Below are 15,842 nucleotides of genomic sequence, written 5' to 3'. Positions count from 1 at the left end.
TACAAATTCTAACAGTCTATTCAGTAGGACTATCAGCTGTGTATCCACCTGACTTCTGCATAACACAACTGGTCCCAACCCCATTTATAAGGCAAGAAATCCCACTTATTAAACCTGACAGGGCCCACCTGTGAAGTGAAAACCATTTCCGGTGACTACCTCTTGAAGCTCATCAAGAGAATGCTAAGAGTGTGCAAAGCAGTCATCAAAGCTAAAGGTGGCTACTTTGAAGAACCTAGAATATAAGACATATTTTCAGTTGTTTCACACTTTTTTGTTAAGTATATAATTCCACATGTGTTAATTCATAGTTTTGATGCCTTCAGAGTGAATGTACAATTTTCAAAGTCATGAAAATACAGAAAAATCTTTAAATGAGAAGGTGTGTCCAAACTTTTGGTCTGTACTGTATATAAAAACATGCGTGTATTCGAATGCAACGTTGTGTCAAAATTTCAACGCAATCGGTGAAGAACTTTCAGAGATTTAAGATTTTGAACAAATGAACATTTACATTTTTATTTATATAGATAGATAGATTTCATCTTTATACTTGCTGATTTTTATTATACTGCTATATTTTAAAACACTTTCACTTTCACTCCTTGTGGTCCTATGGCACGGTGGTTAGTGCTTTTGCCTTTGGGTATTAACACTTTAGATTTTAGAGATTAAATCTAGCCAACGTTGTCTCAGTTTCATTTTAGTAACTACCATGACAGATAGCAGCATATATACTTGGATTGATGGGGGAAGTTAGCATATATATATGGATTGATTGGGGAAGGCAGCATATATACATGGATTGAGGGGGGAGGGGAAAGCAGCATATATACATGGATTGAGGGGGGGAAGGCAGCATATATACATGGATTAATGAGGGGAAGGCAGCATAGATATACATGGATTGATGGGGGGAAGGCAGCATATATACATGGATTGAGGGGGGGAAGGCAGCATATATACATGGATTGAGGGGGGGAAGGCAGCATATATACATGGATTGATGGGGGGAAGGCAGCATATATACATGGATGGGGGGGCGGAAGGCAGCATATATACTTGGATTGAGGGGCGCAGCATATATACTTGGATTGAGGGGGGAAGGCAGCATATTTACTTGGATTGAGGGGGGCAGCATATATACTTGGATTGAGGGGGGAGGCAGCATATATACTTGGATTGGGGGGGGCAGCATATATACTTGGATTGAGGGGGGGCAGCATATATGCTAGGATTGAGGGGGGAGGCAGCATATATACATGGATTGAGTGGGGGAAGGCAGCATATAAACTTTGATTGAGGGGGAGAAGGCAGCATAGATACTTGGATTGAGGGGGGAAGGCAGCATATATACTTGGATTGAGGGGGGAAGGTCGCATTTATACATGGATTGAGGGGGGAAAGGCAGCATATATACATGGATTGAGGGGGGGAAGGCAGCATATATACATGGATTGGGGCGGAAGGCAGCATATAAACTTGGATTGAGGGGGGGCAGCATATATTCTTGGATTGGGGGGGCAGCATATATTCTTGGATTGGGGGAGCAGCATATATTCTTGGATTGAGGGGGAGAAGGCAGCATATACACTTGGATTGAGTGGGGGAGACAGCATATATACTTGGATTGAGGGGGAGAAGGCAGCATATATACTTGGATTGAGGGGGGCAGCATATATACTTGGATTGAGAGGGGCAGCATATATACTTGGATTGAAGGGGGGAAGCAGCATATATACATGGATTGAGGGGGGAAGGCAGCATATATGCATGGATTGAGGCAGGGGGAAGGCAGCACATATACATGGATTGAGGGGGGGCAGCATATATACATGGATTGAGTGGGGGAAGGCAGCATATATACTTGGATTGAGGGGGAGAAGGCAGCATATATACTTGGATTGAGGGGGGGAAGGCAGCATATATACTTGGATTGAGGGTGGGAACGCAGCATATATACTTGGATTGAGGGGGGAAGGCAGCATTTATGCATGGATTGAGGGGGGGAGGCAGCATATATACATGGACTGAGGGGGGGAAGGCAGCATATATACATGGATTGGGGCGGAAGGCAGCATATATACTTGGATTGAGGGGGGAAGACAGCATATATACTTGGATTGAGGGGGGGAAGGCAGCATATATACTTGGCTTGAGGGGGGAAGGCAGCATATATACTTGGATTGAGGGGGGAAGGCAGCATATATACTTGGATTGAGGGGGGAAGGCAGCATATATACTTGGATTGAGGAGGAAGGCAGCATATATACTTGGATTGATGGTGGGAAGGCAGCATATATACTTGGATTGATGGGGGAAGTTAGCATATATATATGGATTGATTGAGGAAGGCAGCATATATACATGGATTGAGGGGGGAAGGCAGCATATATACACATGGATTGATGGGGGAAGGCAGCATATATACATGGATTGATGGGGGGAAGGCAGCATATATACATGGATTGACGAGGGGAAGGCAGCAGGGCCGGCGTCAGCACCCGGGCTAGTGCCGGGGCCCTGAGCAGGCAGAGGGGCCCACTGGCGGTCGCGCACCCCGCCGGGCTATGGGCGGAGGAGAGCGGTGTCAGTGCCCGCCCTTCTCCCCTGCTTGCTCAGGGCCCCGGCAGCCGGATACTTACCTATCCCCGTGCCTCCGCAGATCCGCTGTCTTCCTGCTCTGCGCTCCCTGTGACGTCTCAGGTCAGAGGGTGCGGTGACGTCTTTCCACCGTGCGCTCCCCTGAGCCGTCACAGGGAGCGCAGAGCGGGAAGATACTGGCGACGCTGGAGTCCGGACCCGAGCAGGTGAGGAGGAGTGAGGTGAGTATTTGATTTTTTTTTTAATGTATGGAGGCATGGGGCATAATATGGGGGGGTGACATCCTGCATGGGGCATAATATGGGGGGGGTGACATCCTGCATGGGGCATTATAAAGTGGGGGGTGACATCCTGCATGGGGCCTTATAAAGAGAGGGGGTGACATCCTGCATGGGGCATTATAAAGAGGGGGGGTGACATTCTGCATGGGGTATTATAAAGAGAGGGGGGGTGACATCCTGCATGGGGCATTATAAAGAGAGGGGGGGTGACATCCTGCATGGGGCATTATAAAGAGAGGGTTGGGGGGTGACATCCTGCATGGGGCATTATAAAGAGAGGGTGGGGGTGAGATCCTGCATGGGGCATTATAAAGAGAGGGGGGGTGACATCCTGCATGGGGCATTATAAAGAGAGGGGGGGTGACATCCTGCATGGGGCATTATAAAGAGAAGGGCGGTGACATCCTGCATGGGGCATTATAGAGAGGGGGTGACATCCTGCATGGGGCATTATAGAGAGAGGGGGTGACAGCCTGCATGGGGCATTATAGAGAGAGGGGGTGACATCCTGTATGGGGCATTATAAAGAGAGGTGGGGTGACATCCTGCATGGGGCATTATAGAGAGAGGGGGTGACATCCTGCATGGGGCATTATAGAGAGAGGGGGTGACAGCCTGCATGGGGCCTTATAAAGAGGGGGGGTACATCCTGCATGGGGCATTATAAAGAGAGGGGGGGTGACATCCTGCATGGGGCATTATAAAGAGAAGGGCGGTGACATCCTGCATGGGGCATTATAGAGAGGGGGTGACATCCTGCATGGGGCATTATAGAGAGAGGGGGTGACAGCCTGCATGGGGCATTATAGAGAGAGGGGGTGACATCCTGCATGGGGCATTATAAAGAGAGGGGGGGTGACATCCTGCATGGGGCATTATAGAGAGAGGGGGTGACATCCTGCATGGGGCATTATAGAGAGAGGGGGTGACAGCCTGCATGGGGCCTTATAAAGAGGGGGGGTACATCCTGCATGGGGCATTATAAAGAGAGGGGGGGTGACATCCTGCATGGGGCATTATAAAGAGAGGGGGGGTGACATCCTGCATGGAGCATTATAAAGAGAGGGGGGGTGACATCCTGCATGGGGCATTATAAGAGACGGGGGGTGACATCCTGCATGGGGCATTATAGAGAGAGGGGGTGACATCCTGCATGGGGCATTATAGAGAGAGGGGGTGACAGCCTGCATGGGGCATTATAGAGAGAGGGGATGACATCCTGCATGGGACATTATAAAGAGGGGGGGTGACATCCTGCATGGGGCATTATAGAGAGAGGGGGTGACAGCCTGCATGGGGCCTTATAAAGAGGGGGGGTACATCCTGCATGGGGCATTATAAAGAGAGGGGGGGTGACATCCTACATGGGGCATTATAAAGAGGAGGGGTGACAGCCTGCATGGGGCATTATAAGGGGGGGGGGACAGCCTGCATAGTGCTTTATGTGGGGGAAACAGCCTGCATGGAGCATTATAAGGGGGGGAACAGCCTGTATGGGGCATTATGTGGGGGGTAACAGCCTGCATGGAGCATTATAAGGAGGGAGACAGCCTGTATGGGGCATTATGTGGGGGGTAACAGCCTGCATGGAGCATTATATGGGGGCCAGTATCCTGTATGGAGCTTTATAAGGGGACCAGTATCCTGTATGGAGCCTTATATGGGGGCCAGTATTCCGTATGGAGCCTTATATGGGGGCCAGTATTCCGTATGGAGCCTTATATGGGGGCCAGTATTCCGTATGGAGCCTTATATGGGGGCCAGTATTCCGTATGGAGCCTTATATGGGGGCCAGTATTCCGTATGGAGCCTTATATGGGGGCCAGTATTCCGTATGGAGCCTTATATGGGGGCCAGTATTCTGTATGGAGCCTTATATGGGGGCCAGTGTTCCGTATGGAGCCTTATATGGGGGCCAGTATTCCGTATGGAGCCTTATATGGGGGCCAGTATTCCGTATGGAGTCTTATATGGGGGCCAGTATTCCGTATGGAGCCTTATATGGGGGCCAGTATTCCGTATGGGGCCTTATATGGGGGCCAGTATTCTGTATGGAGTGATTCGTTGGTTTCTGAGCTATTGTAGAATTTACAATAGATATCACTCATGTAATGTAAGAAGTGAAATCTTTGCATTTTACTATATATATATATATATTTCTCTGCAGTATCTGTGCATCATGAATCGTGGTATGTATTAAAGGGGCCCACTGAGACTCTTTCGCCCGGGGCCCAGAAAAACCTGGAGCCGGCCCTGGAAGGCAGCATATATACATAGATTGAGGGGGGGAAGGCAGCATGTATACATGGATTGAGGGGGGAAGGCAGCATATATACATGGATTGGAGGGGGGAAGGCAGCATATATACATGGATTGGAGGGGGGAAGGCAGCATATATACATGGATTGGGGGGGAGGATATATACATGGATTGAGGGGGGGGCAGCATATATACATGGATTGGGGGGGATGCAGCACATATACATGGATTGAGGGGGGAAAGGCAGCATATATACATGGATTGGGGGGAAGGCAGCATATATACACGGACTGATGGGGGAAGGCAGCATATATACATGGATTGGAGGGGGGAAGGCAGCATATATACATGGATTGGGGGGCAGCATATATACATGGATTGAGGGGGGGGAGGCAGCATATATACATGTGTAGCACCCTGAGGATTCGGCTGCTACAGGAGTATTGCACCTCAACCCAGAGGTGTGATATTCCACTCCCGGGTAAGGATGGAGTGTGGAACTGAGCTCGGTAGGCTGCATGCACTACATACATCCCATTTCCGAGGAACAGACCAACGGTACTCCCACTTAGAAATGTGCAGGTACGACCGAGTCTGTTCCTGGCTGGAGTGGGAGGGGGGTGGAACATCCCATGTAGTGTAGGGGCAGATAGGGGGAGCAGTCTGGGTAGTGATAGGAGCTCATTGGGTGCTGGTCACCTGAGCTCACACATAGAGGGATATATAAGGTGGGCACCAACTAGAATCAGGGTCAGTTGTAGAGAACAAGTCAGTTGGAGAGGAGCCTGTCTGATACAGAGAACAAATCGGCAGAGAGAAGGAAACAGCAGCCCTGGAGAGAGAGAGAGTGGAGCAGAGAAAGACCCAGAGGGGGAAGACTGAAGGGACCCAAGAACCCAAATTAGAGCACCGGGTGAGGAGTCAGCAAAAGGGTACCGGAACCCAAACTGGTGGGGGTAAAAACAATCCCCAGCCAGAGACCGGAGGCCGTGGGCAGCATCTGCCACGGCCACCCACCACATTCACCCCGAAGGCACACCACATGAAGGGTCAGGGAACCCAAGGCCAAGGGTGTCCCAACAGCAGGCCCGAGGGAGCTGGACCTAGGTGGATCACTGGTGGGGACGGCTGAAGAAAGGACAGAGGGAGAGCTCAGGGCCACGCTCCGGACTTGTTTGGGGGTTGGCTGGATCCAGGACCTGGTGGACGCAGCACGGCTCGGGTGGTCACTAGCAGCTGGAGTGACCAGTACAACATCTGCAGTAAGTAAACACCCTTAACTGCACAACCCGACTCTGTCTTCACTGCCGTCTGCACTACACCACCACAACCCCCATCCTCTGCGCCTGTCCCCTCTGAGGCTATACCCCTCCCGTTGGGGGTTACCATCACAAGCTGCGCACCCACCATCAGCCTCAGCGGACCCTGCTGCAGCGGCGGCCACAGTGACCGCATCACAACGGGTGGCGTAGTCGACACAAAAGAACTTTAGTAACATCTGTAGAACTGCCACATCACACTGAGCTTGACGCCCTGGGCACGGGACCGGGTCACAGCCGCTCGGAGACTACAACCCCCCCATCTGATCCGGTGCCGGGTATTCCCCTCAAAAAGGAATATGTCCCAGGGGGCGCGTCAACTTTGGCGTAGTCGGCAGGATTACGTGCCCGCAACACCCGGGTACTGCGTGCCTGAAGAAAAGTGCAAGTTTACCTCAGAAAGAAGTCTCCCGCCGGTTCCGGAGGGTCCACGCCATCGGACTCCATCACCAGTCGTTTCCCGCCGATTGTCCGCCATTTCCAGCTTGTTCCCGCCATCTGCAGAGTTTCCCGCCACTGGGCGAAGCTTCCCGCCAAAACCGCAGATTTCCCGCCTTGGAAGAGCAGCGGACGCCATTATGGGCGTGCCAAAGGAGGGCAAGAGGCCACCTCCCATCGTGGGCCGGGACAGAAAATGGCGCCAAAAGTGGAAACCGCCCCCACCAACAGAGACTGTGATGCTAGAGGTGTCTGTCAGCGTGAAAGAACTACCCCTGGAGCTGACAGTCACCGAGTTGCCCCGGGACCGCCCTCGAGGTGGGAGGAGACGAAAGGAGAGAACAAAGATGGGTGTCGCTTGGAGCAGTCTGGAGCGAGCGCACCCGGAGGCAAGAGGTCTAACGAGGAGTAGCGGAGGAGCTCACCCGGAGATGGAGAGAAAGCAGAACAGCACCGGCCCGCTGGCCAGGAGTCTGCTAGAGACCGAGGAAGGAGGGCAGAGCAGCACCGGCCCGCTGGCCAGGAGCCTGCCGGAAGAAGAGCAGAGCAGCACCGACCCGATGGTCAGGAGCCTGCTAGAGTCCACAACCCCGCTAGGTCTAGCGGAGATCTTAGCGCAGCTCCCCCGAGACCGGGAGTGTGCGCAGACTGCCCTGGAGGGCCTCGCAAGGAGGATGGCCCGGGTACAGCGTGAGATACTGGCGGAGTGGAGCCGGGAGATGGCCCAGCAAGCTGGAACCCGTCCACGGAGCATGCTCCCCTGGGAGAGGACACCAACTGCCTCTACGGATGACGCGGGAGGACCCAAGGTCGGAGACGGCGCTGAGAAGGGAGCCGAACGTATGAAGGCAGGTAAAGGGGACGCTAATACCCCATACCGAGAGACCGCCCACCTGCCCCGGTTCCCCGTCGCAGAGCCCGAAAGTCCCCCTGCTGTGCCCGTAGCCGCCATGTCACCGACGCAGACTAGGCCCCAACCGGAAGCCGCCGCCGCGACCCCTGTGACGTCACACGCCTCGACCCCGAGCGTGACCAAGCAGGAAGTACCACCAGCCTGGTCGCAGGGCCTAGAATTCCCGGGCGCCGCAACACCAACAGCGCCCCCTACCTCTGCGGAGCCTTCAGCCTGGCCGCAAGGCCAGGTAGCCCAGGGCGCCGCCGTCCTAACGGTGCCCTTCACCTTCCAGGTGCCCCAGGCCTGGCCGCAAGGCCTGGGCAACCCGGGCGCCACCACCACCGCGCCCGCACCCGTAAAACCAAGGGTGCCACACCTGGGGGAGGACTTGTTCAGCCAGCTCACATGGCCGGACGGGCGGCCCTTTATCTGGCCCGAGAGGTTTTGTGAGCTGGAGCGGCAACAAAGACTAGGGCCCTTGTGTGAGCCCCTGATCCCGGCTCCGAAGCCCGTGACTCGGGTCTCGCCTCCTTTAGAAGAAACCCAATTCGTGTGGGACCCCACGGGAGAAGATTTGATGGGGTTCACCGGAGAAACTCGGGCAGACGCCGCTGAGCGTACTGAGTGTTGTCGTCAGCAGCTAGCAGAGTTTGCGAGAGAACGGGAGGAGAGGCGGGTCAGAGAACAACAGGCCCAAATCCGGAGCGCGGAGCAGAAGAGCCGGACTAGGAGGAACCCCCGTGCAGCGCACTGTCCCCGCACCATCGGGACGGTGATAAAGTTCAACCCGCAGCATGGGTGGGGCTTTATTCGGGACCGTAACAACCGCGGTGACGTTTTTGTGACCCGCAGAGACGTCGAGTCCCACCTGCCGGAAGGTCACAAAGGCCGTGACCTCTACGTCGGAGACGAGGTCACTTTCACCCGGCACAAGTGTGCCAAAGGACCTTACGCCCTCCACGTACACCGCTTGACGGAGGAGGAGTTGCGGTACGGGGAGGAGGAGCCAGAGGACCCGGACGGGTCTGAAGCAACACCATATCACCAAGAAAAAGCAGGAGGGAGCCGTCGTTGAGGACGGGAGTAGAGACTGTATATAGTTGCCCGTCGGGACACAGTGAACCGTTGCTGCTAAAATAGTCCCCGTTGGGACCAGTGAACTGTTTACCCGTTAACCCCTTCATCCTACAGGCTGAGGACTGTGAGCAGCCATTCCCTTTCCCTCCTTAACTGGCCGAGGACTGAGAGCGGCCATATTCCCTGTATATAGTTGCGCTTCCTAAAGCGCCCCCTACCGGTTTTATAGAAAACCAGTTTTTCTAAGAGACTGTCGCACTTTTCCCGGACACACGTTGCACAGTGTCCGGAGGAGGAACCTGGAGCCAGAGGCGACGAGAATGTTGTATATGAAAAGTTTTATATATATAATGTTTTATATGTTTTATTATGTTTATATGAAAATTTTGTATGTTTTGGTGTTGTTTTATGTCTTACAGCCCGAGGACGTGCTGTGATTTACCAGGGGGGAATGTAGCACCCTGAGGATTCGGCTGCTACAGGAGTATTGCACCTCAACCCAGAGGTGTGATATTCCACTCCCGGGTAAGGATGGAGTGTGGAACTGAGCTCGGTAGGCTGCATGCACTACATACATCCCATTTCCGAGGAACAGACCAACGGTACTCCCACTTAGAAATGTGCAGGTACGACCGAGTCTGTTCCTGGCTGGAGTGGGAGGGGGGTGGAACATCCCATGTAGTGTAGGGGCAGATAGGGGGAGCAGTCTGGGTAGTGATAGGAGCTCATTGGGTGCTGGTCACCTGAGCTCACACATAGAGGGATATATAAGGTGGGCACCAACTAGAATCAGGGTCAGTTGTAGAGAACAAGTCAGTTGGAGAGGAGCCTGTCTGATACAGAGAACAAATCGGCAGAGAGAAGGAAACAGCAGCCCTGGAGAGAGAGAGAGTGGAGCAGAGAAAGACCCAGAGGGGGAAGACTGAAGGGACCCAAGAACCCAAATTAGAGCACCGGGTGAGGAGTCAGCAAAAGGGTACCGGAACCCAAACTGGTGGGGGTAAAAACAATCCCCAGCCAGAGACCGGAGGCCGTGGGCAGCATCTGCCACGGCCACCCACCACATTCACCCCGAAGGCACACCACATGAAGGGTCAGGGAACCCAAGGCCAAGGGTGTCCCAACAGCAGGCCCGAGGGAGCTGGACCTAGGTGGATCACTGGTGGGGACGGCTGAAGAAAGGACAGAGGGAGAGCTCAGGGCCACGCTCCGGACTTGTTTGGGGGTTGGCTGGATCCAGGACCTGGTGGACGCAGCACGGCTCGGGTGGTCACTAGCAGCTGGAGTGACCAGTACAACATCTGCAGTAAGTAAACACCCTTAACTGCACAACCCGACTCTGTCTTCACTGCCGTCTGCACTACACCACCACAACCCCCATCCTCTGCGCCTGTCCCCTCTGAGGCTATACCCCTCCCGTTGGGGGTTACCATCACAAGCTGCGCACCCACCATCAGCCTCAGCGGACCCTGCTGCAGCGGCGGCCACAGTGACCGCATCACAACGGGTGGCGTAGTCGACACAAAAGAACTTTAGTAACATCTGTAGAACTGCCACATCACACTGAGCTTGACGCCCTGGGCACGGGACCGGGTCACAGCCGCTCGGAGACTACAACCCCCCCATCTGATCCGGTGCCGGGTATTCCCCTCAAAAAGGAATATGTCCCAGGGGGCGCGTCACATGGATTGGGGGGGAGGCAGCACATATACACGGATTGAGGAGGGGAAGGCAGCATATATACACGGATTGGTGGGGGAGGGCAGCCATATATACATGGATTGGGGCATATACCAAGATGGGGGTGAGCACATTCTTTATTTCTGCAGTCTCATACCCCTGCTCCTTCCTATGGCTGCTCTATGCTACCCTCGTCTGCTCTCTGTATGAGTTGTTTTTTCTAAACTAAAACCTCAGTATTCGGATTAATTTGTTGTGTTGGCACTTGGCGATAAATAAGTGGGTTGTGGGTTGCAGTTTGGGCACTTGGTCTGTAAAAGGTTCGCCATCACTGATCTAGCACCTTACTTCTGTTGTGTTGAGTGCAGTCCTGCCACATCATATTTTTTGTCTTTGTTTTTCTGCAGTCAGTAATTTTATGTTGTGTACTAATATATATGTATTGTTGCCAATGAACTAGAAACTTGACAGCTGGATTAGTGGCACCATGGTTAACAACACTGGTGCATTGCAAATATTAGAACTCTGGGTTCAAAACCAGCCAGGAGAATGCTTTTTCAAGAAAAGGCAGTTTTCATTGGAAAATGGAAATATATTTTGTATGTTTATTTTAAGCAGTTTTAAAAAATAACTGTAACCTGGGGTTCACTGTCTCTCTCAAGGGTTTTTTTTATATCACACATGCAATAGTGTTTATTTCGACTGGTTGCACAGTACCAAAACAAAACCATAAACATAACATCCCTAGCCTTTTCCAGGCACTAACTAAACAATAAGACCCTAGTTACTCAGACATGTCTGAGCTATCTCCAGCTTGGTAACACAAAACAGCCATCGTCTAAAACAACCAGTGATAGTTGCAGTTTGGTGCACACGATCTGTCATCTTCCCCCAGCTGACTGACCAGTGAACGCATGGCCTGGTTCTAGCCATAGCTATCCAGGCAACTCTAATCAGGACCTGTAGTGCTGAGATTTTAACCCTAGCCTACCTGGCTTTGCTATACCAAATAGAAAGATATACAATATATTAACATACACATTCCTGTTGGGCAAGGTCCTCTTCCCTCTGTACTAGTCTATCATTGTTAGTTTTGTTTACTGTAAGTGATATCTGTATTTTGTATGTAACCCCTTCTCATGTGCAGCACCATGGAATCAATGGTGCTATATAAATAAATAATAATAATACACATTATTTAAAACATTTAGTATGCATGTGTGCTGATAAGTGTAGCACAATTATGTATGGACGATTCATATTTCCAGATTCTGAGTTGACAACCAATATAGAACAATTATGCCATATTTTTTCGCACATGGATACTAATCAATCCTGATGGAGCCTATTAATTTATAATAGGGTCTGTCAGTTCTAGCACCGCAATCTTTGTTCCATTCTCAAACATTGACTGCTTTCTGCCTATGCACAGAGAGCTGTCAGTCAACGGTAAGGGCAGGGTTAGACTTGCTTTTCATTGAGTGGACTATGAGATAAAACAATGATTCTATGAAATCTACAGCAAAGAGCCCAATATGTGACTCAGTTGGGGAATTGGGAAAATGAAGCTAGTGACAGATTCTCTTTTAGCCATACCACAGTGAGATTGAGCGCCTACAAGATGAGCTGGAATTGTAGCATAGAACGAATTGGGGAATTTAGAAAGTTATTTCAGCTTCTAATCCACCTGTGAGATTAGGATTAATATTGCTGTGAGAATGTGTTTGCCCAATTCGAGATGTCTCCTATTATCACATATTTGTCACACTCAATACTTTCTTATCTTTAAACAAGATGTCATATTAGATAAAGGAAACATGAGTGAATGCACATAGCACAGATTTTGAATTACGGTATAACTCCTTGTGATCTCCAGCTTGATTATGGTTGACACTGATATCCCAGTCACCCCATGTCACATTCAAGTGGGTTCCACCAAATAGGTTGGGGTCCTCATAGGCTGCTTTAGGTTGAAAATATCATATTTTGACCCCTAACATAAAAAAATCAGGTTCCTTCACTTATGTTAGTATAATCTTTATTTATTTTACTCACTTATTTAGTGTCTTTAATTCTACAGCGCTTTACAGACTGTTCACCCCCACTGTCCCCATTAGGACTCACAATCTTAATTCCCTATCAGTATGTCTTTGGAGTGTGGGAGGAAACCCATGCAAACACGGGGAGAACATACAAACTCCTTGCAGATATTGTCCTTGGAGGGAATTGAACCCAGGACCCCAGAATTGAAAAGCAACTGTGCTAATTGCTGAGCAACTATGCTCCATACGATGCTCCATAGGATGAAGTAGGAGAATTAAAAGGGTTTGTACGACCTTAGGCTACAAGTCTGCAGTCACTCTATGTGACTGCAGACTCGTGAATCCTCATATTGTGCTCACTGTGCGCTGTTAGGATTCTCTGGCGCCAGGAACTGTCATGTGACCGCTAGTGTGCAATTTGCATACTTTCAGCCACATTCCGACTAGACTGTGTCTGTCCTCACTCAATACACTTGCATAGAGCGAGGCCGCACCCATCTACCCGGCACGTGACTGTATATATGCAAATCATATACTTGTTGTCACGCGCCTGTTGCTCCCGGCACAGTGTGCAGAGTGACTGTAGACTTATAGCCAAAGGAATGACAACCCCTTTAATATAAAGTGTCAGTAAAACAGTCGATAATAGGTGTAAATCTGATTACTACCCCTATAAATACTAAGAACAAGAGCCCCCTCAAGTCTCCTTCCTCAGTCCAGGAGTAGGCTCGCAGTGAATGGCAACGTCATAAACAGAGTAATGTGACAAATCTATGGACATTTATGGAGAGTATCCGCACAGACCTAATGCTGGCTGGAAACAGGGACTAAGGGCCCCTTACTGATTGCACTCACATCTATCATACTTTTACAACCTGTCTAATTGACAGCTCATAAAAGTAAAAAGTGGATTCTCATGGGATGACCCCTTTCGCATTCACTTTTTTTAGTGCATATAGTTAGCAGACCCATATTAGCCATATGAAAAACAACTGCCCCATTGTGATGTGTAACAGACATGTAGTACTAGGCAGCATCTGTTGTAAGATATGCATATTACTTATAATTGTCTTTTCTTATTCTGCAGCATGGGTATGAGTCATGATGATGACCACCCATCTTGTGCTGGGCGTTCACACATAATGTCCGGAGAGTGGATTAAAGGTCGGAGTCCAAGTGATCTCTCATGGTCAACCTGCAGTCGTGAGGAGCTGGAGAACTTCCTGAAGTGAGTATTGGATACTACTATATAAATATGTCCTTTCTTACCTTTCTTCTTTGCTCGATATATCCTACGATGTATGGCACAAGATGACCAGCTTTTAAAGAAAAAAATAAGATTTTTCAGTAGTCTGTCATGAGATGCTTATGCGATATGTGTCTCAATGTACAATAACCTTTTTTCGGATTATGGCTGTTACCCAAAAAAAACAAAGCTATCCATAAAGTATAAAAAACACAATCCATTATTAAACCATATATAAAATATTTTAAAAACGGTATATATAGGGAATGCCTGTAAAAGGGGACACTTAATACGCCTGACCATACAAATATGACATTCATGGTATGGAGTTCAGTTCAGAGGGGAATACTAAGATTCAACGTCAATATAATACAGAACATTGTGACTACCCTTTAAAAAGACTATTGTTGCTAATAGCAAACAGTCCTATGTTGATCCCATAATAAGTGTCATAATACAAAATGCAATAGAACAATAGAAAAATAGCCCAAGTAATTTAAAGTTGCACTAGTGTTAGATCAAGCAACAAGGGTTATTGAAAAGGTGAAACAACCTGTGGTTCCCCTTAAATGCAGACATATACAGTATAAAGACACATAAGTTATATAATATGATAATAGTAGCCAGGGCGCAATAAATGTCAGGCGTGGTGTCCCCTCACACCAACGTGCATTCCGCCTCGCTTCTTCCGGGGGCGCCCCAATTTTTTTTTTTTTTTTAACAAAGATCAGAATTTTTTTCTAACCACTAAAATATAAAAAAGACTATATACATTTGATATTGCTGTAACCATATTGACCTGAAGAATCATGTTGCATACTGGATGCCATAATAAAATTACAACCAAAAATCAATGGTGGAATTGTGTTTTTTTTAACCATTTCACCCGTTTTTTTTTAGTACATTATATAGTAAAATAAATGGTGTCATTCAAAATTACAACTCGTTCTGCCAAAAATAAGCTCTCAATACTGGTATGTTAACAGAAAAATAAAAAAATTATGGCTTTTGTAAGAAAGGGAGGAAGAAACTAAAGCACTAGAATGAAAAATTGCCTACTCAGGAAGGTATTAAAGAGTAAAATCTATTCCTAATTGGAGTTAGAGTTTAGGAATTACAGCTTTTTAATATGCAGCTGCCTCTTTTTAAAGGGACCAAATGTAATTGGACAATTATCTCAAAAGCTCTTCAATGGTCTGCTTGGGCTATTCAGTAGATAAAAGGAGCTGATTCCAGGTGTGGCATTTGCATTTGGAAGCTGTTGTTTTGAAGCCACAACATGCAGTCAAATGAGCTCTCATTGGAAGATAAACAGACCATCACTAGGCTGAAAAAAAAGAAGAAATCCATCAGAGAGGAGAGATATCAGAAATTCTAGGAGTGGCCAAATCAACAGTTTGGAACATTCTGCAAAAGAAAAAGCACACTGGTGAGCTTGGGAACTGAAAAAGTCCTGTATGTCCACGGAAGACAACAGTGGTGGTTAATCACAAACTACCAAAAAGAATAAAACATTTTTTTATTGAAATAAGTTTAAAATGACTGTATATGCAGAGGATCATGGTCCAATAAGGAGGAAGAAGAAAATGGAGAGACATCAATATCCAGTATCAAACACAAGAAAAGCATGATTGCATCAAAATCAAGTTACAATAGTGCAGAAAGCAGGTGCCACAAGTCTATAGAGATCATATATATAATACTAGTAGTAATTGTTCCCAAAGACCCATGTGTATGCATGTTCCAAAGAAATATGTAAAAGTTAATGCCAATAGCTCAGATTACCCATGGTGTAAAGTGATAGGTGTGCTCTCCAGGTTGGCCCGACTCATGTTTCGCGTAGTTACTTTCTCAACTGCACTATTCTAACTTGATTTTGATGCAATCATCCTTTTTCTGTGTTTGATACTGGATATTGATGTCTCTCCATTTTCTTCTTCCTCCTTATTGGACCACCATACTCTGCATGTACAGTCATTTTAAACTCATTTCAATAAAAAA

The 15,842-nt window shown here is 48.7% G+C and overlaps 1 protein-coding gene across 3 annotated transcripts in view; it reads left to right on the top strand.

The window, feature by feature from the left end:
* Positions 1-15,842, top strand: part of ADAMTS17 (ADAM metallopeptidase with thrombospondin type 1 motif 17) — a 386,286-nt gene that overhangs the window by 229,021 nt on the left and 141,423 nt on the right. For all 3 annotated transcript variants that reach the window (XM_073653354.1, XM_073653356.1, XM_073653355.1), the window contains exon 9: positions 13,683-13,823. In XM_073653354.1, the coding sequence (XP_073509455.1) occupies positions 13,683-13,823 (141 nt within the window). The remainder of the gene's footprint in view (positions 1-13,682; positions 13,824-15,842) is intronic.

Source organism: Phyllobates terribilis, unplaced genomic scaffold (assembly GCF_046119375.1).
Source record: "Phyllobates terribilis strain yellow unplaced genomic scaffold, ASM4611937v1 Scaffold_11__3_contigs__length_659146591, whole genome shotgun sequence".
Lineage (NCBI taxonomy): Eukaryota > Metazoa > Chordata > Amphibia > Anura > Dendrobatidae > Phyllobates > Phyllobates terribilis.
Note: the sequence above shows the minus strand (reverse complement) of the source record. Positions and strands in the feature narration are given on the sequence as shown.